Source organism: Indicator indicator, chromosome 21 (assembly GCF_027791375.1).
Source record: "Indicator indicator isolate 239-I01 chromosome 21, UM_Iind_1.1, whole genome shotgun sequence".
Lineage (NCBI taxonomy): Eukaryota > Metazoa > Chordata > Aves > Piciformes > Indicatoridae > Indicator > Indicator indicator.
Window position 1 is genome coordinate 10,638,786 of NC_072030.1, and position 26,423 is coordinate 10,665,208.

Genomic DNA, 26,423 nt, shown 5'->3' on the forward strand with positions numbered 1-26,423 from the left:
CGGTGGTCCCCTGTGGTCACAGAACGTAATTTTGCTTTTGACTGAAGAACTGATGCTTTGGGTAACTCCACCATCATCAGATGCTGTCCTAACCAGTTGCAAACTCACCACTGTGCTATGCTAAAAAACTTTCTTTCCTGAATGAAGAGACAAAAGCTGCTGTGCATGGTAGAACATCATTGCCAGACAACAGCAACACATTTTTTGTGACATATTGAGTAAATTGTTGTTGTTAGTGGACTGACAATTCATTTCCAATCAGCAAGATGCTTTGTTTGGTGCCCCAACCTGCTAACTTTGCTAAGTGCAGGCATCAAGAGCTGCTGGCAAGTTTAGGAGAGACATAGCCTTTGAAACAAATACTTCCCACAGTTCTGATTTCCAGGAGCAGAATGAGCCCCAAAAGTCCTAACGTGAGTTGCCTGAGAATAGTGAATGAGTGGTGGGTGAAGGAGACATGGAAGCAGCTAGTCCAGCCTGGTTAGTCCAGTAATGAATGGTAGAATGTAGCCAAGGGCTGCCACTTCCCTAGGGCTGAGGTGCTCAGTAAGAATAATTTCTGGAATCATCCATCCTGTTTCAGTTGTTCAGACAGAAGATATCCCTTTTGTCAAGTGTCTGTGGTATTTTGCTGCAGTAGTGGTCTGCAGTGGTAGTGAAAGAAATTCTGCTCTCAGCTCAACTCTAATTAAGAGTAGCTCTTGCGTAAAGTGAGTTAAATTCAGTAGTCACAGCCCAGACCCCATGGAAAATAGTCTAATTCAACTACAGTAATACAGTGCAATATAAATATAATGGAAATACAAACCCATATAATTTAATTTGACATGACTGGCAGTTTTTTGCTTAACTCAGTGAAAATGTGCGAGTACAGACAATGAACCTCCCTCTTTCATCTTTTATTGTTAATACAGTAGGAAGGTGGTTTCAGGATGACTTTCCAAAGCAGCAGCCTAAACAAATGCTGTAACAATAAACAGATTTCAAGCTTTTTTTATTGAAAACCTGTACACATTTATAATTTCTAAATGTGTTAGATACTTAAGAGCAAATTGAATTGATTTTAAACATGGTCTGGGCTTTGTTCTATGTGCTTAGACACAACAATTCCGTATCGAGCGCAGGTGAGCCATGGCCTCAATTAGTTCCTTGGGCCCAGACACTTTCCTGCCCCTGTACCCAACTGTGCTCCCAGCAGCTGTCTCATCGCCGGTAAGGCTCTGCCCGGGCTCGAAGCACGCCGGTACCCACTGGTGCCAGTGAAAGGTGCTGCAGCTCTCAGCACCTGGGGCCCACCTACTCCATCCTGCCATCGCTGCCCCCAGCAGAGGCCACTTGTAACACCAATGCAACCCTTCACTGGGGAGGGAAAAAGAAAGAAAGAAAGAAAAAAAACTTTCTTTTTTTCCTTTTTTTTCCTTTTCCCTCCCGCTAAGTTTGCAGCGCTATAGCCACGTGAGGACGGACGCAGTCTGGGAAGCACTTAATAGTGGGAACGGAGAGAGGGGTTCCAAATGTCCGCTCCTGCCCCTGCGTTTTGGGGTTTCGGGGCCGCTTCTACAGTAACCCAACCCATACCAGAAGCCTCCCGCTCCCCAGCGCCGTCCCATGCCACTGCCCTAGGCGAAGCCCACCGGGTGCCCGACCCAAGCTCCCCTCAGGTTCCCGCCGGCCGCTGCTCTGCACTGCGCCTGCGCTCTGCCTGCACCTGCGCAGAGGCCGGCGGCACGGTACCGGCACGGTGACAGCTCTGCGCCATGGCGTACTCGACGTGCTGCAGGGTGGCCATGGTCTCCTGCCTGGTGCTCTGCGTCTCCCTCCTCCTGCCGAGGACCTTCTTGTCTCGGGGCGGCGGGAGGCAGGAGCCCGGGGCTGCGCCGCTCGCAGCGCCCGCGCCGCCCGAGGGTAAGAGGCTGCCGTGGGCTCTGCCGCCGGCGGCTTGCTGAGGCGAGGGAGGGTCGCTCCTCGCTGCCCGTCCCCACCGCCCTGGAACGGCGAAGGGACCGAGCGTAAAGTGCGGGTGGTGGCTTGGCGGTGAGGCCGGGACGGGCTCGCCGGGCTCTCGGCTGTGGGCCGCGCTGGGCCCGGCCCGTGAGCGCCGCGGCCCCGGGGTGCTGCTCCCGCTGGCTGGGAGGTTTGTGAGAGAGCCTGGGCTGCACAGCGCGGCTTGGAGGTGCTGTGCTGCCTGGTATGAAAGCGTAGTGTAGCTCATTGTTCCCGTGAGTGGCACCCGGCTCATTCGCTCATACCTGCGCTTAGTGACGTGCGGAGTGGCTCAGCTGCCGTGATCTACCTCTTTCTTGTGTTTTAAATCCCCGGTAGATTAAAATACTACCATTTAAATTTTATTCGGTTGATGCAAGATACTAAAGCTGCTGAACTGAGACATACTATTTTTTTTTCATTGTGATATATCCTTTTTATTTGAAAGCTCTAGTATTTTATTTTTTTTATGTATGGAATGCTTTTATTGTTGCATATGAAATAAAAGTTCATTTGAATTGTCTTCATTGTTTAGTTTCCTATTCTAGCATTTAAAGCTTGGCTTTCATGCACCTGATTCTCCTAAAGATGTGCTACATGATGACTCATTTAGGCTCATATCCTTATCCATGCAGTCCTGCTTCTTTTTCCTCCCTCTCCATGTGTCCCCTCTTAAGTTCTAGAAGAATGGATTCATACAAGCATCTCCCATTATTTTCATGCCCATTGAGTTTTAATGTATTTTTTTTCTACCCAAGACACTTCACACAGGTAGTGTCATAGCCCCAGGTCTTGGCAGAGAAAGAGTTTTGCCCAGGGCTGCCTGCAAGCCAGAGGAGAGGCTGGTGGAAGTACAGAGGACTTGTAGCTTGCGGTGGATACTGGCCCACAGGGACCCATGTTTGGTGGATTCCATCTTTGGCAGGCTTGCAACAGCTGGTTCATGTGTGACCATATGCTTCAATGACATTGATTTCATTTGACCAGGGTTTTCAAGGACATCAAAACTGAAGTTACTGCTGAAAACAGTAGTACTGTGTTTAACCGTGGCTGCCCTTCCATGGTGACTGTGTGTATTCCTGGTCTTTAAGAACTTGAATATGAGTTGCAGTAATGGCAGACTGGCAAGGACGGTTGTAAACAAGCTTAAGTGATTTGCTCCTGGGGTGTATCGTACTATCTGTCATACCATGCTATCATACTAATGGTTGTTTACTGTTGTTTGACAAGTAGAAAGTGTTTTGATAAGATAGGTCTGTGATAGACTTTAAGCAACCTGTTAAATGTGCTTGAGATTCTTGCCCTGCTGTGGGTCAAAGCATAGTCGTAAATTACACCTGTGTGAATCCAGATAAAAGGTGGGAACAGCAGGTTTGGTGATCCTCTAGCGTGGACCATGCTCTACATTGACCACATCCCTGCTTGTGTGCCTCTGCTGGGGTATTGCTTCAAGGATCCCATGGCTGGTGAGGTAATGAAGATAAATTTACTCTTTGCATTTCACCCATGGTTTTGCTGTTGGTCCTGAGTCCTGCCTGGCTCATATATAGGTTCACCAGTACTGTAGGTCTATATGTTTATAATTTCACTGCAGAATCTCTTAATGCTGAAAACCTGAGTGGTAGCTGAATTTTTTGGCAGCATGTCAAAAGCATTACTGCGAAGGGCTCCACAAAGGCTCATCAGAGAGCACGGGCTGTGGACTCACCTGCCAGATGCAGGGATGGGAGCCAATGCTCTTGGAAGTGATACTGGTCCTCCCTTAACTTCTGCCCCTCTTCAGCTCCTAACTCCAATGTCACCAGATGACAGACATCTGACAAACAGAAACAGGCTGCCCAGAGAGGTTGTGGTGTCTCCTCTTTCCAAACCAACCTGGATGTCTTCCTGTGTAATTCAATCTAGGTGTGCCTGCTTTAGCAGTGTGGTTGGACTAGATGATGTCCGGAAGTCCTTTTAAATCTCACTATTCTGTGATCAGATTTTCCCACAGCAGTGCAGTCTTGGGCAGTTGTAATTTAATGTTCTGGTGTTTATTTCTTCAGCTGCAGGATGGACTGGATGAAATTGATCTGGCAGAAAAATTAACTTTAAAAAAACAAACAAAAAACCACAACCAAAAGACTAATTCTTTGCAGTGACATCTGTCTGATGAATGATTGTTCTAGCACAGCCTGCTTTAAGCAGTGCTGTCATAAGCTGACTAATTGCTGCCACAGTTGAATGCTTAAAACAGGTAACATAAATACTCTTTACATCATCAATATGTAGTATAAATACTCTTTCCATCATCCTGAAGGAAATGACAGCACAGCACAGTGTGTGCCTAATCCAGAGCAAGTGCTCAGTGTGCTCTGCTGTACCCCAGCACCTGTCTTTGGCTGAGGACATAATACTTCACCTCAGCTGATCCATTTCAGATAAGAATTTATAGTCCATATTTTCAATTTAATAGCGAGAATTTCATAACACCTGCTCTGTAGAACAAACTTTATTTCACCTGAAGTTATTTTTTTATTGGAAGAATAAATCTTGATTGAACAGTTCAATTCATATCTCTGTCATTAGTTGTCCTCTTCAGTGAACTGATAACTGCAGTTACCTGACAGAAGTTTCAGGGGCTTGAAGTAATCATGTCATTCTTGAAGTTAATAAAGTGCTTATTGTAGTCTTGGGGGCAAAATGCCTCTGAATAAAACATTCTTAAAGTTTACTACCATTTGTTAGAACTCGATGTTAACAGAAGGCTTTTTATTGAAACAGACTTTAAGCTTGGGAATGCTTCTCTAATAAAGCCATTATGCAAGGTCTCTTTTAGGAAGATTGTGAGCATAGCACTATAGAAGTTAATATTATCTTGCAGGCAGGGTTCTTTTTCCCAGTAATCGTTTCATGTATATGAAAGAATTTATTTAAAGAATTACTGTGAATGTATCACATTTGTCGTTTACTTCATGGGCAGGCATTAGAATTTTATTTTTTTTAAAAATCTTTTGGAAAAGAGGGGGGAAAAAAGAGCTACTGACAGTTAAAAAAGTTCTTTTAAGTCTAATGTTCATAAATATATGCCATGCCATTTTGTAAAGCTCCCCTCTAAGTTGCTTGTTTAAGAAGAACCTTACAGCTCCATGACAATAGGGGTATAGTCTGTCTGCATTCTTAGGAACAATCAAGTAGTATCAGCTTTATGAGAAAAAATGCATGGCTGTTCAGGTGACACCTCTGCCCAGCTTGGATTTGTGCAATGCACACATCAATTGCCTGCAGGAGTCCTTATTTAAGAAAATTAAGATATTTCCATGTTGGGTAGTTTTTATGTGTGTGGTTTTTTTTAAGTTCACCTGCAATATTTAATTTAAAATGTTTGAATATTTGACTGGTGCATTAAGAACAGTTGTGCAGGGGTTTAAAGTAAAGGGATTTCAAACCTCTCATTCCTTGTGACCTTTTCTGGGTGGGTTTCTGAAGTTGTGTTGTTGGGAACACAGCTAGAGCTATTTTGTAAATGTCAGTAAAAGAGCAAGAACTAAACAAATGCATACTGTTTTTCCAGTTCATCTTGGTGTTACACTGTCTGCCAGAATCTGAATTATTTATACAAAGATTTAGAAGAGAAAAATGTAAGTGACTGAAAATGTAAGAAATCTAAAACCTGGCTCTTGTGATGGTGTGTAATACTGAAATAGAGTGACCTCAACAACAAACCAAAAAGTGAACTTGTAGCATATAAAATGGATTCATTGCTTGGGCTTTCTGTGGGAAGAGATGTTGGGGAAATTAGAGGGTTTTAAAGAATAGCAACAGAAATTATATAGTGGCTTGAAAGAGAATTTAGATTAAATGTCAAGAAAACAGTTTCTATACAGATTGTTCTAAGCTATGATACTAAACACGGTGGCAAGAAAACCTAGGAGGAGACTTTCAGTCTGCAGAAGATCAAGTTGCTTTATCCTGGTGTTTCTCTCTGTTGCCACTTGCAGGTTTAGAACCCTTTGGCCAATTCATCTCATTGAAGTGAGAGAGAAAATAAATGTTTTATGAAAATACACTGCTGAGAGGGGCTAAAGATTGATTCAAGTGTCCTGAGGCAGAGGCTTCAGTATGACTGCCTCTTTATTGGCACCGACCAGAGAGGGGAGTCTTGCATATCCTACTTAACAAAAGCTTTGCTTAAAGCACACATCTTCCTTAAATATCAAGTCCAACAGTGCATGGGAGGAAAATGTACTCTCAGTTCTGGTTGTCACAGAAGCATGTTGTCATTTTTGATCCCTGTGACTGTCAGAAAAGGCAGCAGTTTGCTTTTTCAGCCACTACAACAAACATTTTACCAGGAAAACGTAAACGGCACCTCAGCATCCCTAATTGTAGGAGACAGAGTTTGAAGATCAGTTTGAGGACTGGAATTTGCATTGCTGACCCAGGAGGATAGTTCTGCATCCCACTGGCAGGTACTTTTCCAGTTAAAGCTTTTGTAAACCATCCAGCTGCTTTGCTGATGGACTGGGGGGTTTTTGTTTAGTTGATTTTGTCTCAGAAAACCCCACAATATTAGCATTTCCAAACCAAGGCAATGTAACCATGGTGTAGGGATGGAGACAAAGGAAAAAGGCAGAGCTCCTACAGCAGAGCATGAGTTGAACTGTGGGTGCTGTCCCACTGAGGAGCAGCTTGGTTGAGGTTTGAGGAGCAATGAGAAGAGTATCTTTTGCTGTCAGCTGGGACAAGTCACACACACTTCCCAGACTGCCATTTCCTATCTCTAACCCTCCTCCTACATTTCCTGGGGTCTGAAGAACATGCACAGTTTAAAAATGAAGTCATCTGTCATAAATCTCCTGATGAGTGGAGTGCAAACTTGATGTAGCAACAGCCCATATCTACTGTATGCCAAACTTATCTTTTTACTATATATATCTATGTGTGCAGCCCAGCTTCTTACAGGTGTCCAGATGTTGCAGGCATGCTATCTAGACAAAGAGTTAAGTCTAAAAATCTATAGTCGAGTTGGGCTCAGTAACAATTCCTAAACCACATTAGGTGGAACTTATAACAGCTGTCTTGGCAAAAAAGATACTTGGGTGGTCTGAATATGATGAGCTGCTTGGCTGTTGTATTGGGTGTGCTATAAATAAGCTTTCTAAGATCAGCTTTTTGCAGATGAGTGTTAGTATTGTTAAAAGAAAAAAAGCAGTAATTCTGAGATGATACTGCTATTAAGGACTTCATTTGCCTACAGTCTCTTAACACAGATGTCATTTTGGGCATAATTTCATTTTTGGATTTGAAGCTATTTGAAGGGACAGGATAAGACAAAGCAGGCTGTGCTTGCCCTCTAGCTGGTTTGCAAAGTTGACTGAAGGATTAAACTGACAAGCTATTGAACATGTTGGGTAAACCTTAGGTAACAACACTGCACAGCCAGGTTTGGTGGGGTTATGTATGCAGCAGTCAGGTCTGGGAGAAGTCAACCCTCAGGCTGTCACAGGGGAGTTGAGAAACATTTCAAAATCAGAGCAGCACTGAGACATCCTTCAAAGCTAAATGGAGGTTAGTGCTCTTCCCTTCCCATAGCATGGAAAATGTCCTGCTGAAGTGCTCACCATCTACCCTGGCAGCTGGACGGTGCAGCAAACAAGGACCCAACATGTCCCCTTCTTTGTTCACATAGAAGTGTCCCCTGATTTTATTGATGAGGAGGATGTGGTTGCTTCCATTTGAAACTGGTTTGTTTCTTCCCTGGAAATGTGGACTCCAGTTATATCACCTGCCAGTGTGTGTGCTAGGGTTGGGTTTTTTAGTAGCACAAGATACCTTGTTTAATTGGCAGTTGCATCCAAATGGCTCCATTTATGCACTGCATATTTGACAGCTTTGTGTGTATGGTGCTTTTAAGCTGCCTGTGCCATCAATTTCCTCAATAATTTGCAAGGGTTCTTTGAAAAAAAAAAATATAGAAAATAATATTTGTTTTTAAAAAAAATAAGGAAATCATTATAAAACTTTAGAGATTTAGAACTAGGAGCCATGAAATTCCCTTTTAAAATTGTTTTGATAATGAAATTACTAGTGTGTGCCCTTTTGGCCTGATTAATTGAATTGAATCTTTTAAAGCACAATCAAGACCTTGTGGGTAATATAGAAAACTATTCCCTTTAAATACCGTTTCACCTCTGTCTTTTATTTTTTGCTTTCTTCACCTTTTTTTTTTTTTTAATAAAGAGTATTTGCATAAGATGTTTTCCAATTTAGGTTTATTTAGGTTTATCTACCCTGCTGTTTCACCCCCATCTCAGTGATACAGCTCACTACACGACATCATGCTTATTTCCACAGTGACCTACTGCCACAAGGCATTCCTGCTGCAGCAATGAGACTCTCTTGTAAATAAGATGCTATGCTTTCCATCACAGACTTTGAATAATTCACTGAAATTAAAGTGCATTATAACAGCTTCCTCAAAGTTAAGCCTGAGCTGCTCTGAGAGTGGGTTTGGTCAGTGGTGGTACACCCAGGCACTTTCACAAATATTGATATCACTCCCTAATATGTATTTACTGGCATTATCTGTGCTCAGGAATTTAGCTGCCTATGGTGGTATTTCCTAGCAAGAGCAAATGTTGATTTAATCTAATTTCCTCTTGTCTTGCTTCTCATAAAAATATTTGCAGCTGGGTACTCACAGAAGTAAAGTTATTTTTTTTTCAGTGCTGTTTCAAACCTGGGGTTTGTTTTCATTATGCAGGTATACACAGCCTGCCCCAGCACCACTGACTAGTGTCCAAGCTGCCTGGCTTTCCTGCTGCATGTGCCAGGGGTGAGCTGCAGCCTAGCTAGTTTAGCAGTCCTCATCTCCAGTGCTTCCATCCAGCATCTCCTGCTCTATACTCATAGGCTGAGTAGTTCAGTTCAGTCCTAATCGATGGAAGGGAGTGCAGGTGCAAGTCCAAACTGGATATGGAGTCAGAAAGCAGGATGTCAAGTACACAGAGGAGTAAAATAGTGAATTTCATGGCAAAATTGCTGAATTGCTGGTAGCAAGAAAATAGAATAATGTGTGAGCTCAGATTTATTGCAATTCTAGTACCTTTCTGTTGAGTGAAATTGTCCACAGTACTGTTTCAGTCTCTCTGCAGTCTTACTCTAGCATCCATGCATGCATTTATACTCACTCCCCTTTCTTGTTTCAAATTATCTCTGCCTCTCTCAAGACTAGAAACCAGTTCTTTTCCATCTAAAATGCCAAAGATAATTGTGTCCCAGGTTATAGTCAATCTCTCTTTTAACAGTGCTTTACTTCATGCATTTTTAAATGCATAATGCACTTTATGTTTCATTACACATTTGGTGAAAATCAGGTAAAATACTACTTGTTATGGCAATAGCCACAGCAACAGCTGTACTGGGCAAACACTGCAGTCTTGTATCAGGATGTTTTGTGGGTAGTGGTTTATACATTGGCATGCCTTTGTCTAAAACAGATAGGATGTTGGGGTGGGTTTTTTTTTTTTTGAGTAGAGGACCAGAAGTAAGAGTTTGGGTTTTAAGAGTTTGGGTTTTCATCCTGCTAGGGATACTGATACTAGATCTTTGGACACATACATAACTGTTAAAACAAAAAGTAAACAAGTGTCTTGTAAATTGCCCTGCCAATTTTTCTGTTCTTAAAATTGAGAGTAATTATTCATACCTAACTCCTAGAACTGTGTATAGGAAGTGACCAAGGATTGAGTTTACAGACTTAGTAATTACAGTCAAACAAGTTACTTTATTCACCAGTGGGGTTGCATTAAAAAGTAGAGAAAATAGGTCAGCCACACCTGCTGCAGTTTTAGGAAGCAGAGAGGAAAAGTAATAGAAGATAATAATGTTTGTGTGTTTTTTTGCAGGGAAGCTGGGGCGCTTTCCACCAAGGATGCATTACCAGGCCACTCCCAACAGTCCAGCTGCCCCTCACTTTCCAAGGTCTCACCTTGCTGAAGCAGTTGCCAAAGCCAAGGCAGGTGGTGGTGGTAGTGGAAGTACTGGTGGAACTGGGAGAGGTCTTGTGGGGCAGATTATCCCTATATATGGATTTGGCATCTTCTTATATATCTTGTACATTCTATTCAAGGTAAGACCAACATAAATTTTAAAACTTGGGGAAGTAACTGAAATAAACCTTGAAACAGAAATGGCAGTTTCATTTCTATACCTGGTTCCATTTCAGCCATGCTCAAAATAAACCCAACAGCTTCTGCTGGACCTTAGACTGATGGTTGGAAGACTGAAGTGTCCTGTGGGTTTTGCTATTGCAAAGACTGGAGCTGAGAAAGCAGGGATGGGTTGTTGTGGTCCTGTATTGACCTCTGACCTATTACCATTTTTTAAGGACTTTTTTTTTCACCCCTGGAAAATGTTCATGTCTAGAACAATGTTATATTAATTTTGAATGTACACATAGTCTTCTTTTCTCTTGGATGTGACTGCATACTATGTGTACTGTATATATCACATCCTGTGTTACAAAGTGTGAGAGAGGGAGTACAGTTCTTTGTATACTTTCTAGAACAAGAACACCACCACGTTGTTGAAGGGGAGTTTGTAAGGTTGTATTGACCATGCTAGAACTACCTCAGCTGAGGAGGTGATAGAAAGTTAGCTTAAAAAAAAGCACAGCCCAAGTTCCCCTCAAGAGTTTCACACATAATTTGAGCTTCTCACAGCTTTTTGTTACAGAGATGTGACTTGCATGTTGGCAATGACAGTGAGCTGTGTGGGAGGAGGGAAAAGTGGACTTGTAGAAATGATTTTTCCTTTGAGTGAGAGTCCAGAATGAGCAGTGTCCAAACAGTTGAGCCTGCTCCGGTCAGACAGAGGCAAGGACAAAGTGAATTGGGTAAACTAGTCAAACACAGGGAAGACAAGAGAATTGGATAGCCTGCATCTGCTGTACAGAGCCAGGCAGTGTCTTTGCTGCAGGTACAAAGTTGGTAAGGAATAATGGCAGAAAGTCCTGCAAGAGAGACAAGCAGAGTCACATAATTCCTTCAAAACCTGTCCCTTATTTCACAATAATTGCCTGGTGTGTTGGGGTTTTTTTTCCCCCTCCTATACACAGAAAAATGGAACAGATAAATCATTTTGAAGCAGAGTTATTTGTGATAAGTTATGCCTTCACTGTGCTTAAAAATATAATTTATTCCAAGTGTATTTCAGGAGTTTTCAGCTGGCAAGATCTCCCAGGCATTTTTCATGGTCATCTGGTTTCACTGCTGGAAATATTTTTCTGTGGTTACTTTCTGGCATATTTTAGGGGGTTTTTATCCTTTTTTTCTGTTGCCTTTGGGGCTTATATAGTACTATGGTGGTAACTCATAGAAGGGTCATCTGTTTTCACTCATCAGCTGGCTTCCAAGGGAAAAACTACTGCTGGAGAGCGGAAATGCCCTACTGCTGCACCTGGAAATGCGAAGAGGAAAATCAGTGAGTATGAATTCTGAGGTATAATATATCTGTGTAGCTGTGTAACTCTGGAGAGGTGTGGTCCAACCATGTTCTTCAAGTTCTGGGCACACTGTAAAGCTGCTGTTCTCTCCCATAAAGAGCAAGCCAGAAGCTTCTGTGATGGAATGAGCAAGATTTCAAGTGAGTTACTGCGTGGTCATTTTCTAATCTCATTCAGCTAATGATGTTCTGCAGTTGTAGCCTGATCTCAATCCCTCCTGGGAGCAGTGGCTTTTCATGAAGTTCACTGAATTAACTCTATGGATTTGCTGAAAAGCTATGTAGATAATAGTTGAAAATGGATAATAGGATGTCCATCTATAATTATTCCATAATCTGTGATATTCTAGTAATAGTATATAAAGATATTATTAAAAGCTAGTTTCATCTGTTTGAGTTTGTGAATTCTTAGCCATCACCAGGCATTTCCCTACCTTTTCCCTTCCCTTTTTGCAACGCTCAGAGTTTTCATGAGTGCAATAAAACAAGCAAACAGTATTCTGAAATATTGTGATTTTACCTAAACAGCAGTGGGATAGATCCAACTATTTGTAGACATTTATTAGATAAATGAATAAGCTTACTGTTGAAGATTGGATGAGTAGTTACTGTAACACTATCTAAATGTGTGGTGTTTGGCTGGCTAAATTGTAATAGGGAAGAAAAGTACTTAGGGCTTTATAAACGTGCTAACAGTAAGGTAATTCTCTTAACATAGCTGTAATTACCTGACATTAATGTGTATATTAGGAATACCTAATGTGCTCAGTGCTATAGATTGTCTTTTCAGTGCACTTACACTGCACTGTGCCTGGCAATTTTGTGCAATTTATTAGCAATGGTAATTGTATTTTTTTTTTCTCTAATGCTTAGTAAGAGAAACTAACTTTGCAGGAAGTTAAACATTTACTGTCATTATAACCCAGAGAATTAGTGATGAAAATTATTCTGCCTTTTTCTGGAGCTCTCCATTTGTATTCCAAAAGCACTCATGGCAAGCTGTAGCAGAGCAGGGGCCGAGTCACTGGTCTAGGAACCTGAAGACTGAGTAGCTACTTAGTGACTTGAAGAGAGCAACTTCCTTTTGCTTTGCTTTTTCCCTTCCTCTATTTTTCAAGTCTTAGACATGGGAAATTATGACATCAGTGATACATTAAGTGATGGCATTCTCTGCAGAATAGAGATCTTTCTAAAGGCAGGGTGTTGGTGGATGTCTTTCTCCATTCCTACAATATTGGATTTCGGTTGTACTGTTGTGCTGCTTAAATGAGTGTGCCTGGAGCAACTAACCCAGGCTGGTTCATTTTGTTCTGCAGTGGGGGACAGCAAAGTCTCAATTACAGGGTTTTGAGTGTGAGCTACAAAAGCCAAACAAGGAGCTCAAGCATTTCTGTGGATCTCTATGCTGTTGCATCTTTACTGTTAATGCTTTAGGCTAAATTAAAGCTAGTCTGGATGTCCCTGCATATATGCAGGTGTGTCTGCTACTGTGCTATGGACACGTTTTGAAAGACAAGTGCAGCCATGGACATCCTGTGCTTTGCTCCCCAGGCAGACACCACGTGGCTCCTGTTCATCCTAGTCAGCCTGGCAGAACATTAGCACTCCCTGCTGCCCTGACACACCCAGGCAGGGCTGGATGCTAACAAGCCAGAGAACCTCTTTGATAAAGATGTGGTTTCTCAAACCTTAGACACATTAGAAAAAGCACAAATGACCTTTTGTCTCTCTTCTCAAGGACTTAACAGGGGAATTCCTTGAGAACTGTTAATTTTGCAATAGACATTAAAATACTATAGCTTTCTTGGGAGAAAAAAAAATTAAAGGGTATTTTCCCTAACTCCAGGGCATTTACAGTGGCCTTCTCACTCTGTTTACTGGGAGGTTGCTCAAGAGCCTTGGAAAAAAGGTGCTTTACCACTGGCAATAGTCTTCACCTTCTTATACCAAGAGAAGTAGGTAGAACTATTAAAGCAGAGTGCTTTAGTTTCTTCACAGCCAGTTTGGTTTGGTACAGGATGTGTTACCTGTGAGAATGGCACAGGGATACATGTCAAAGCTCATGCTTTGGGTCTTTGCTTGTTTTACAGCTGATTATGAGCTCAATCAACTCCAGGAAAAACTGAGAGAGACAGAAGAGGCTATGGAAAAATTAATCAACAGAGTGGGACCTAACTGTGACAGGTATGCTTCAAATGATGGCATTTTAAGGAGACATTCTGCTCTGACTAGAAATTAAACTTTTGTACATTGGCTATGTTAAAATAGCATTTTTATTGCTCCTTCAAAATGCAGAATTTAGCTTTTACACATCACAATTTTTGGTCTGAAGTTTTTCTCTTTTCTGCTTCCATATCTAAAATAAATAATGTTTTTCCAACTTCATTTTCCTTAAACAGAATTGCAAATATCCCTACCCCTCACCATTGTACAGTGCCCTTTTTGGAAGATAATGACAGGTGTGTGTAAACAGGAGATAAAACATCTGCACTTAAAGCACATAAAACAGCCTGTCTTGTGTGACCCAAGTAATATTCTGAATGATTCCTAAGAGACCTATTTGGTTTATGTTATGTTCTACTTCTCTGGTTTATTTTCTAAGTAGAAATGCTGTTATAAACTATATAAGTGCCTGTTAGACTACCCATAAATACTTCTTTAAGAGCAGAATTGTATAATAATCTGATTCCATGAGTTAGTTCCATCCCATAACCAGTAAATCCATGCATTTGCTTCTACATATGAAAGGGGGGGGAAAAGGAGTAGTAAAATCGGGACTTAAAAAATTTATTATGTTCATTAATGTTTGCTATAAATCTGAGATCACTATTCTGCATTATAAAGAAACACTGTTGACAAGTCTATATTTTTCATGAGGACTGTAGACATAAGGACTGTAGACAACACTGCACAGCTGCAGTGTTGGCAGATTTAAATACCATGAGTATTAAGGTGACATTAGCAAGCAAAAGAGATATCTGTTCAGGTTGGAACACATTAGCTTTGTCTGGATCAGCCAGTGCCTGTTGTAATCCATTCTGTGGGAACAGTTCTGTGCTGAACTTGCAGGTTATGTTCACTCAAACTTCAGACTCTGTTCTTTTGGAGCCTGTAGTTTTGTCCCCTTTGCGCCATGCCCAATATCAGAGCTGCGCTTGTCTCAGCAAGACCAGGTGCCAGACCTGTCTGTGTTAGGCCAGGTTCCAGGGGGAGAACCCCTAAGCTGCCCTGGTTTTGCTAGTGAAACTGAAGGATGCTGTTTTGACTGGGGTCATCTTTGTTTTGGAGGGCTGACAAGGTGCTCTACAGATACCTTTAAGCTGCCAGAAGCAGGCTTATGAGCTGCCCAGATACTGTGCTAAATCAGAATAGGATATTTTTTGTTACTGAGAAAATGGGTTTAGGGTCTGATCCAGATTTGTTCCACTCTGTGTTATTGGCTTAGAGCCTCTATTTAGTAGAACTTCCCTTCTTTGTTCACCAAACTATTTATATAGATGGATCTAAAGGTCTCAGGGGAAATCAGATTCTGATTCTAATAAAGAATTTTGTGTATATCCTCTGTAAAGAGAAGGGGGAAAGCACCTCTAGATGGAGCAAATAGCTGTTTTTCAAATATACCCAGACTTAGAAGCTTTCTTAATCTGCACTGTGAACTTATCAAGTTCGGTAATACTGGATGAATGTCTTAAAATAAAATGCATGGTTGTAAAAGCATAAGTAGAGCAGAATGCAGGGATAAGTTTATTCAATCTAGATGTTGATAAGTTTAAATAAAAAGGAAACAGGAAGAGAACAAAAATTAACTTGATCTCTATTTATTAATATGTTCTGATCAAAGTGTAAGAATAAGAAACCTTTATTTTACCCATTGGTGAGCACTTTGGGACGCTACAAAGTGTAAGCATTATGAAAATAACTGTGTTGAAGCTACAAACACAGAGAGCAAAAATAATGACCTTTCCTCACACTGTAAATATTTTGCATCTGTTCTCTTGGTATTCAAAAGTGAATTATGCCCTGGTAAACCTTCCATGTGTGGGCAGTGAGATCTTACACATTGCCAACAGCCTACAGTAAGACTTCTTAGAGGCCTTAATGGAAGTAGAGATAGTGCATGGGCTTTGGTTTGTCCCTGCCAGCAGGGAAACTGGTCTTTTAAGCAAGGTGTCTGGAGGAGGAATGTTCTGAAATAGAGAGACCTTGTGTTGCAGTAAGACAGCAGCACTTTCTAACACGGGTATCCCATGAGTTAGGAATTTTCCTGTATGAAATGCTTGAGTGAGGCAGCTGCCTTGATTGATCCCATTATCTGAGCTCACCTGTCTCCCCACTGTGCTAACCAGACAAGCCTGTCTGCACCCAGGTGATACCTATTCAAATTAAAAACACTTGTCTATAAAGGGTGGATGCATGCAGCAGGTCTATTACAGCTTCTGTCAAAGACAGCTAGCTGATGTAAGCTGATGAGAGTAGTTCCTTTTGTCTGCCTCTTAACTCACATCTCAAATTCTACATCTGCATAACCCAGGCTTTTGAGAAGTTACTGCCTCACACCTTCACTTCTTCTGTGAAACAAACTTCCACCATGACTTGAGGGTACTCACTGCAACCTCTATATAGCGTTGGGACCTATCAACTTTTCAACCTGTGGGGCAAACTCCCCTTCAGGGGAAGTGCAGAGAAGTGATGTTTAACCTTGTGATTTCAGTCAAACTGTTTAATCGGAGTAGCTGCTCATGAACCCAGTGGGCCTGCTCCTGAGCTAAATTCAGTTACAAACAAGTGAGTGTGTGTGTGTGTGTGTGTATGTGCAGCAGTGCACAAAATCTAGCCCTGGGTCAGCACCTTTGATCACCATCAAACGAACCAGCAGTATGAAGCTAATCTTTTTGGTTTTAACAGTATGACTCTGCTGTCTTTCATGGAGTAACTGTCATGTCACCATCATTTCCATACATGTAGAGTATCAGAAAATACCTATTAAAGTGCTGCTCTAGTCATGACAGTAGGAGGAGGAAAAACTGAAGATGGATGATGCAAGTTTTCAAGTTCCTGAAACAAGGTTTAGGTGGATACCCATCAGCTAAATCGAAAATCATTTACTTGTGTCCAGCTCCACTCTTCCCATCTAACCCCTGAGAGTCAAAGAGCAGCTGTCTAATCTTGGAGATTATCTGTCTAGCTGATTGTCTGGAGATCACCAGAGATCATCTGCCTGACCTCCCATACCACTGTCAGTTCAACATTCTGTGTATGCCAAGGGCCAGTCTCTCTGAGAAACTAGGGGCAATAGCTCCTACCTAAGACAGTGAGATACAAAAGAGCTCCAGAGTAGTGCTTCAGTCCTCTGAGAGGCTTGAACTGGCACTTACACAGAGATCAAACACTTGCTCAATATCAGCTTGAAACTCAAGATCAAACAAGCACAACAGTCGGAACCATTATCACCCCTACCTTGAGCCAGTGTGTTTCTTATTCTGACCTATTGAATGAGTTATTTGAGCTCAGATCACCACCATCCAAATATTTTGATTTTTGTCCATAGATTTTTAGGAGACTGGTTTTTTTTCCAGAGAAAATAACATGTAATGATTACATGATCTTATCTGTTGGAAGCCTTTTTCCTACAACGGTAAGCAATTGTATTACCTGAGCAGTGGTAATTACTAGAATCAGCTGTGTAGAACCAGTCAAAATTATAGTTTGTTTTTAATCTGATAAAAAGCTCAGTCCTCTCCCACACCCCCTCTGATTCTGAAGGGCAAGTTAAAGTTAAATGTAACACCTTCTTTTCATTTTGAAATCTTCCTGCTTCTCCCCCCACTTCCCTGTTGGGCATCATTGTTGACTCTGTATGACAGAATGATCTATCCAGCTGACATATCTTAATGAGCCTTTGCAGATTTAATACCTTTAATGGTCATAATTAGGGATCATTAGACTCTTGAGACTAATGTCTGTGTGAGACATTTTGATCAGTCCCAAGTTGTTTTAAATGCAGCATAGGTACTGAATTACATTTCTTCCTAATGCATCAAACAGGGCCTGGCCATCTGATTCTCACCTCCCACTCTTGCAAAGGCCAGAAATTTCTGCCAGTGTCTTCTGTCCCCTAAGTCTTGCTTGTGTGTCATTTCCTTATGCTCTCCCATTGGCTGTGCCTGTCTTCTTTTACCTGTTTTAAGTTTGCAGGCTATCTGAAATGGACAAACCTTTATCCCAAGCCACAGTGCACACCACATGCAGATACTGAATAGTGATCATACTCCAGCCATACTTCTTCAGAGTGTTGGGATGAACCAAACAGGTTGGTTCAAACTCTGCTTGTAGTTTGTCATAATAGTGAACTGAATTCTGGTGTCTAATATTTTCTAGCAGAGCTCAAAATGTTACAACAGACCAGGAGAAAAGGTTACTTCAGCAGCTTCGAGAAATTACTAGAGTTATGAAAGAAGGCAAATTCATAGATGGCATCTCTCCTGAGAAGGAAGCTGAAGAAGCTCCTTACATGGAGGACTGGGAAGGTAAGCAAGAGCCTTTCTTACCATTAGTCTGGTGAGTAAAACTAAGTAAGGATTACCCTTTCAAATTGTTAAATTTATCCTTCCTTTCAGAAGTCAGTGTTCAAAACTTTACAAGAGGTGGTTTGTTTTCCCAACCATAAGAGAAAGAAAATAGATTTTGAGACACTGAGCATTTCCTGTAGCATAAACACTACACTATCTGCTGCCAAAGTGGCATATGAATATTCACATATGCTCCATCTGCTGCTGGGTCTTGGCTGCTCTAGGTTTATCTCTTTCCTGGGCTAGATTTCTTGCAAAATCCTAGAATCATAAAACCCTTGGAAATCAGACTCAGTTTGTTTTGGATAACTTACAGTTTTTACTTTTGATTAGTCATTCTTTCTTTGCTCCAGTGTTGTAGAAATCAACTCCAGGAACTGTCTTTTTCAAGTGATCTGTTTTCGTGTCCTTTCTGTTCCTTGGTGTTTATGTGTTACATAAATGTGTTTTCAAGCTATCCTACTTGAGCTGCTCACTATCATAATTTTAAACGCAGACTTAATTTCTTGCTTTTTAAGAACCTTTCAAAAATGATCCAAAACATACAGCACAAACAGTGGCCTTGAGCTCTGGTTTTGCAAGTCAAGTTTCATTTTTTAAAATGAAATGCACCAAGTCATTGACATATCTGGTTTTCCAACTAGATAAACAATGTGGTTTATAGCAAAAGTCTTCAAAACTTTAATCTGTCAATCAGTAGACAGAAACAAACCAACCAAACAAAAAAGGATCTGTTTAAAGATCTAAGACATACATTTTCACCTGTTAGGTCCCATAGCTCTCAGCAAAGCTCAGTCACTCCTGAAATTCAGAGTTGATACCCTTGCTCCCTAACAATAAGTGGAATTTTCTCATCCTCTCCCAAGAAATCCTGTTTTGCACAGTCTTGCCATGGGTTTAACACTGGGACATATACATGGCATTAAATATATGACACTTATTGGCAGTGCTAACAACTGTTCTGGCAAACTTGTGCATCCATTACTGAAGTCAGTACTACTTCTAGATGCTGGTAATACTTCAAGCTGCATATCACTTTGCTCCTAAGGTTATCCAGAAGAGACCTACCCCGTCTATGATAATTCTGATTGCTTCAAGCGCAAGCAGGATACCATCCTTGTAGATTACCCCGACCTGAGCCAGCCCTCTGCAGAAGAGCTGGCAGAAAGAATGGAGGGCATAGAAGAGGAGTATCTGTGCAATGAAGGCCTGCTTTCTGATCTCACCAGGGGAAGAGTCAGTCATGATTTAACGCAGAAAAAGGATGAGGTAACTGGCAACAGTGAAGAGGAGAGGGACCTTCGGCACAGCCAAAGCTCTGAGGAGTGCTGCTGTTGTTATGAGGATGATGATCCTGCTGTCCTAGCAGAGAATGCTGGATTGCACTCTGAAAGCTGCAGTGAAGCAGAAGAGTCAGCCCAAGAGGATCTGTCTTTGGAGTCAGAAAATGAAAATGCAGCACTGAGAAAGCAGCAAGCCAGTGATTCAGATGAAACAGGCACGCTGAGAAAACGCAACATGAAAGCACTTGGGTGGTAGGGTCATTAGTGGATGTTATTTAGATTCTGAAGGTAAAGTCATAAACTGTCATTCCTGTGGGTTTTGTTCCCAAAGATGTCTCTGTGTTTATCTCCCTGTACCAATTTCATTCCCATGGTAACAATCAGTTGCATCATCTACCTGAACTGCAAGCTGTTAAAGGACTGCTCTCAGTCTACTCCAAGTAATAGCATCTGTCCATCTTTGTGTCTCTGTAACAATGCTCTCACAATGTAAACACTTCTAAAAGCCACATGAGTGGACAGACTGAGTGCAAAGGATGTGAAGATGGACAGTTCTGGTTCTTCTGTAGAAAGAGGCTGGACAGATTCATACTGCTATGTAACGTGCCAGGTATACAGCCTGCCCTTATCCCATACCAGTGGTCTATCACATCTATGATGTCCCACAGCTGCTGCAGGTGGAGCAGTAGTCCAACCCATTGCCATGAGAAACAGAGATGCCATCTCAGGTCTACTTCAGCCAACAGAAAGGCAGACTCACAGAATTTTACCTATCAATACAAATATGTGCTTATGGTGTACTTCAAATTCCTGCTGCTTTTAAAGGTACGTGAAATTTCAAAGGTTTGACTGTTTTCATTTGGGCAAATTTGTGCATTTAATTTTGTGTAAGACATAATTGTAAAAGCATGAAAAAGTGGCTTTCTTCATTAAATATAAGATAGAGTTTTTAAGCGGCTATTTTCATGGATTAAGAAGCTAAAACACTGTAAGTCTTTGTGAATAACAAAGTCCATGCTCCAAAGTGCAATATTAAGACTACCACGGGCTGCATCCTAAGTCAAATCTGGTTTTTTGACCTTGCTATCTTCCAGCCTCCCTACTAAAAGGTCATTTTTGACACACAAGTTGAAGTCCAGAATTTCTTTATAGGCCCCTTAGCATAGGTAACTCCAGAATTTGGCTGTGTGAGTTTGGTGGGCCACCACAATCCTCACAGACACACCAAGCACACCAAGCTGCACTGGGGTGTGAGATGAAAAATAATTCTATCGCAGCACTAGTGAGGAAAACACAAATGAAATGAAAACCCAGTGAGTTTTCCTTTAACAGAGACCACCTGTTAGGACTCCTTTTAAAACCTGTGGCAGAGCTAAAGGCATTCATCACGATTAATTGTTCACTTTTAGCAGAGAATGTTCACCATTTGGAGAATTTTAGAATCATAGAATGGTTTGGGGTGGAAGGGACCTTCAAAGGTCATCTAGTCCAGCCCTCATGCAGTCAGCTGGGACATCCTTCACTAGATCAGGTAGCTCAGAGCCTTGTCGATCCTGACCTTGAATATCTTCAGGGATGGGTCCTCAACTACCTCCCTGGGCAACCTGTTCCAGCGTTCCAGCACCTTCATGGTAAAGAACTTGTTCCTAACATCCAATCTAAATCTGCTCTTCTCCAATTTCAAACCATTGCCCCTTGTCCTATCGCCACAGGCCTTTGGAAACAGTTCCTCTGCAGCCTTCTTATAGGACCCCTTCAGGGGGAAGGCTGATATTAGGTCTCCCTGGAGTCTTCTCCAGGCTGAACAACCACAGCCTGTCCTCATAGCAGAGGTGATCTAGCCCCCCTGACCATTTTTGTGGCCTTCCTCTGGACCCGCTCCATCCATCAGGTCCATGTCCTTCCTGTGTCGAAGGCTCCTGGCAGAATCACCTCTCTTGAACTGCTGGCCTCACTTCTGATGCAGTCCAGGATGCAATTGGCCTTCTGGGCTTCAAGCCCAGAACACATTGTTGGCTCATGCCCAGCTTTTCATCCACCAGCACCCCCAAGTCCTTTTCTGTAGGACTTCTCTCAATTTCATCATGCCCCAGCCTGTATTGATATTTAGGAGACGATATCTAGAAGACATCTTCTAGAGGAGCTTATGTGAACAAAAATCAAGATTCTCAAAGAACTTAACTTCTGTTAAAAAAAATCAAAATCATAGGTCAGAACATTAGCAAATCTGGGTCTTTGATAAACTGTAGAAGCTCAGGTGAGCAGCCAGTGAAAGCAGTCAGGCTTGTTAAAAGCACATGCTCCTTTACTTACAGTGTTTCCCAACTAGCAAATTAAATGGCTATACTTTTTATTAAAGCTAAAAGAAACAGCACATGTGTTGTTTAAATTAAATACCCTGATTAAACTAGATTGAAAAACCCACACAAGTGCTTAATTCTTCCTGGATGTTCATTAATGGTTACAGATCTTTTCAGGCTTTCCATGGGATCAGGGAAACAAACAAACAAACAAAAGTACAAGGTATAAGATCAGTGCTGTAAAGAGGGTTAGTTATCAAATAGTGTTTGGAAAACAGATAGACATGTAAGAATCTTATGACCTAAATCATTACCTTAGCAATTAGTGTGCATATGTTGGATTCCTTCCTCTTCCAGCTGACTGTAACTAAGGATATTGTGATTCACTTTGAGGTCACAGAACAATCTAGTGCAACAGCCTCTATTTAAAAGATTTTTACTGGCACATACTAATAAGAATATTGTTTCTAACCTCATGTATCACAAATGCTTGATAAGAGAACCCAGGGAAGAGAGAGAGGACTTCAGAAACATAGCCTTTAGGATGTAGGTGCTGAGCTTTGCAAGTACAGTTCAAGAAGCTAACTGTCCTGTAAATCAGAACTGCCACCCTAAGAATGCAGCAGGGTGAATCCTTTACGTATGCTCATCAGTATCTTGGTCAGAAGCTGAACAACCTTGAACTGCACCATGTGATGACTGCCCCCATGGAGGATTATGCAAGCAGAATTGAAGGCCACCCCACTTTGAAATGAGAACATATACACAGGGATTTAACACACTTTAATTCATAGACATTAACTTTATAGGTTTCACTGACTAGCTTTCTGGAGTGTCCCGTGACATGTTTGAAACAAGAGGAAGTTATAGATGGGAAAATCAGGGAGCTTAAAATGAAACAAGGAAAATGTAGCAACACAGATAACTGAGAAGCTGAAAATCATTTAGTACCTCTAAGAAAGTATTTGAAGTGACACCAAATGAAATTCATCCTCACGGACTTGTGCTGTGTAGTCCAAAAGACAGAATAAGCAGAGCTTTTGCAAACAGAGTTGGGTTTTAGAACAAAAAGAAAAGCAACAGCAAAGCCCCTTGTCATAGTGTTGCCAAATTCAGCAGCTTGAGAATCCACCACAGCTGTGAAGAGCTGTATTCCACAAACAGCTTTTTAAGACAACATTGTTAGAAAAATTGTGTCACTGATGTAGCTCTGCTTTAAACCAGAAGTTAGAATTACCAGTATATAGGTTTTGTGTATTTTCCGCCTACACTGTAAAACACTGACTCTCCAAATAAAATGGAGCCCCACTCAGGAAGAGTCAGTGGGCCTGATTGAAGATACTTGCCAAGGAACTTTGCAGTTCCTGACACTTGCACAGCACCCTCATGTTTGCTCTGGGCCATCCTGATGAATTAATGTGCACAACACTGTAGCAATGCTGACTTTGCAGTATTCCAAACTGAAGTGAAACTGTTGAGTCTTCACAATAAAGTTCAAAACAGAGACCTCTGTCTGCTAGTTGATCACCCACAGCAGTAGCTAGAATACAGGTTCAGGGACTAAGAACTTAGTTTTAGTGCTGGCTATAAAAATAACTCTTTGCTTGTTTTTTCTGTTTTCCTTTATAAGCTGCAAATCACAGTTTCACTGCCATTATAATGATGCTTACCTGCTGCTCCTGGGCTGCTTCTTGTGAGGCTTTACTAGCTGATGTGAAGTATTTGGTTTAGTTCGTGGATATTTAAGGCTGATACTTACACAGATTGGCCCCAAGATGGAAGAGACTGCACTAAGCATAAAAGAGTCAGCAGAAAGTGCTCCCCACCCCCACCAAAAAAACCCCACAAACAAACAAGTGGTGCCACTTTGGACCAGGTCCTCACACTTTGTCCCACATGTATGCAACAGGGTATCACAGGATGTTTCCTACTCTTCCAGTATTTAATATATCTGGTTGAAAGCAAAAGCCTTCTGTCAATCCAGGCACATAGGACTGAAAGTTAATGATTTTGCCTAGAAATCCTGTTTTTTTCTTAGTTGAAAAATTTCTATTTTCAGTATCAAATATCACATGTAAGGCAGCAGAAAATGAGGCAGACATGAGTAGAAAAACTGCTGTCTTTGTGTTTAGCACTGTAAGTACTGACCTTCAGAAATAAAGATAGTGGTGCACAGGCAGCAGTATCGTAAGGCAAACCCCAAGGAGAGCACACTGTAAGAGCTACATCATCTTTCCACAGCAGGACTATCAAGCACTGCTCTATGTCAGCTGAGAAAAGGCAGCTGCCTCTCAACCAAATCATCTTGGTACACTTACAGCTGCTTCACAGACTCTCTCCTCTGAGCTCAAAGTACATCTTGAGAGCATTTTTAAACCATTAAAAAATACCATGATGCTTAAAGAAACATCAGGATCAATACAGCTCTACTTCTAGCTGGTGAGGACAAGAGATTCTTCCTAGGGAAGAGAACAGGATTGTAATGATTACATCTTCTGATGTCCCCTGACTGGAATGAAAAACCTCCTGTTACAAGGTACAAACTTGCTTGAAGGCTGAACTTCATATAGCCTGAGCAGTGCCCAAAGCCCAGTGTCACAAAACTTTACTGTGGTTTTGTACTTGTGAGATTTTCTGCAAAATAAGCCACCTCATGATGTAATTTTCCAAGACATCAAGGCTAAACATCTGATAGAATTACACTTGCCTGGACAGTAAGGATAGCCTTAAAAAAAAACAAACAAACAAACAAAAAAACAATCAAAGGGAGTGAAAATGCTCCTGCTGTTATTTGGTAAGTTAACATATGTAAGGTACATGATGTCTTATGTGATGTTTGAGAGTGCCTAAAAGAATCAGAAGTGCAGTCCTGTTAGGACTTTGGAAATCCCATCACTTACTGTGTCCTGATCACAGTGACAGATGCCTGCAGCCAAGTCTGTGTAGGCCAAGCTGAATTCTGCTTGCACAGCTGGAGCTGCAGCATCAGGAGCATACTGCTCAAATGAGAGCTCAAACTTCAAGATGAGCTTAAGAAGAGGAAATTTTGAACGAATAATTTCCTTGCCATTTTACCCAGTCAGCTAAAAACATCTGTAAAACTATTTATAAACTACATTCTGTTCCTCTGAGGGCATTCATTTTATAAGTTAGTGATATTTCTAATGGCATTGTGCCAACTGGGATAACCTCAGCAAGAAGCCACAGACACAGGGTCAAATGGGAGAAACAGATTCCATTGTAAACATCCCATGTGAGGATAAAGGTAGCCATGAATCATGAGACTGTTTTTAAATCAGATGTGTGTGACAGTCAGTGTCTGCTGTAACAACAGTGCTGAGCAACTGAGTCACATTCAAGAAAGGAGACAAAACCAACCCAAAGGTACAAAAAGGGAATTTGCAGCCCAGTGTCTTGAGTTTGCTACAGAAAAGGCTAAATAGGCAGCTCAACCTCTGCAGTGTATTCAGGAATAAGTTTTAAAACAACTGATGGTGCAAACTAAAACACAGCCAACAACACATCATTTGGTGAAGAAAAATCTCTCAGATGGATTGCCCTTACATTTTTCCCTGCACATTTAATGATCAAAAGTGATAGTAGGTAAAAAACGCAATGCTCACTGAAATAATTGACTATATTTCCATAGAACCCAACAGATCTGACCCTAAGAGACTGGTTAGCTATTCAATTCCTACATCCCTAGCAGGAAACCCTTCATATATTACTGTGGTTTCTTCAGTGAGAATTAAATAGGATACTTAGCATGCCAACACCACCTGCCACCCACCAGCCTCAAAAACACTCCTGAGAAGCCTCTCAGCAGACCAGGGACAGACACAGACAGGTCTGAAAACTCTTATTTCAATTCAGTTCTTTGGAGCTGAGGCACAAAGAGCTTACAAGATTTTTGCACAAGGTCACAGTCAGTGGGGATTAAAGCCCAGGTGACCTATCTTCAGGCCAGCTGTTGGATAGCCTAAAAGGCTAGGCTGATTTTATCACAGATTTGTGACTCCTCAGCACTTTTTTTGCAGGCAGGGACTACTTAAGCACAGAGTAGATGCAGGAGTATTTACCTTGCTAGGCTCTGACCCACAGGTAGGACTTCATTCCAGTTGTTGTGCTAGCAGGCTTTTGTCAGAGTAATTTTCAAACTGCTGTTGTAGACCTAAATAAAACCATGATAAGCTCTCAGTGTTGAGCCATCCAATAAGAGTAATTAAGAAGGGGTTTTCTCAAAAATGCAAGCATAACTTTTCTGAACTGTATCCTCTGCCTAAACCAATTTAGCAAACCAGTGTACTGGTTCCATTAAACAGGTTCAAGAGAGCCAGCAGTTCATTCAAGTCTTCTCAGTGAAGGCAGGGAGGAACATACCCTGACTGAAAAAGGGGAGTTTGAATTTTTTAGGCAGTTAAATAAAATACAACTTATAAAATAACTTTTAATGCATTTTCATCCAATACACAGGCATTTGTGAGTATCAGCTACTGAGCTATGTAGTTCACAGCAAAATACCAAAATATCTAGATAGTTGTGCAACAGAAAGAGCCCTGGAAGGTACATTTCACACAGGGAGAGCAACAGACCTGTTTTCACTAAGTAGCACGTACAAGAGAGGCCTGCATCTACAGCTAGAGTAATTCTAGAGCAAAGCTGATATGTATAAAACTCTTTTAGTAACCAAAATGAGGCCTTCTGAGACATCTGAGAGCCATCAGTCTATAATTCTAATAAAGGTGACATGTGCTGGCCTTATTTGCCCAGCAAGGATATTTCATTGGTGAGTACAAGCTTCT

The 26,423-nt window shown here is 41.5% G+C and overlaps 1 protein-coding gene across 1 annotated transcript; it reads left to right on the forward strand.

Moving 5' to 3' along the window:
* The first annotated feature begins 1,757 nt into the window (after positions 1-1,757).
* On the forward strand, positions 1,758-19,577 carry RIC3 (RIC3 acetylcholine receptor chaperone). The gene is made up of 6 exons (XM_054390755.1): positions 1,758-1,905; positions 9,873-10,096; positions 11,370-11,448; positions 13,560-13,653; positions 17,848-17,996; positions 19,087-19,577. The coding sequence occupies exons 1-6, from the start codon at positions 1,758-1,760 to the stop codon at positions 19,575-19,577; spliced, it is 1,185 nt and encodes a 394-aa protein (XP_054246730.1).
* Positions 19,578-26,423: the final 6,846 nt, after the last annotated feature.

Coding starts and splice junctions, on each gene's coding strand:
- RIC3 (XM_054390755.1), top strand. CDS start 1,758: ATGGCGTACTCGACGTGCTGCAGGGTGGCCATGGTCTCCTGCCTGGTG. Junction 10,097..11,369: donor TCTTGTACATTCTATTCAAG/GTAAGACCAACA, acceptor TTCACTCATCAG/CTGGCTTCCAAGGGAAAAAC. Junction 11,449..13,559: donor AAATGCGAAGAGGAAAATCA/GTGAGTATGAAT, acceptor CTTGTTTTACAG/CTGATTATGAGCTCAATCAA.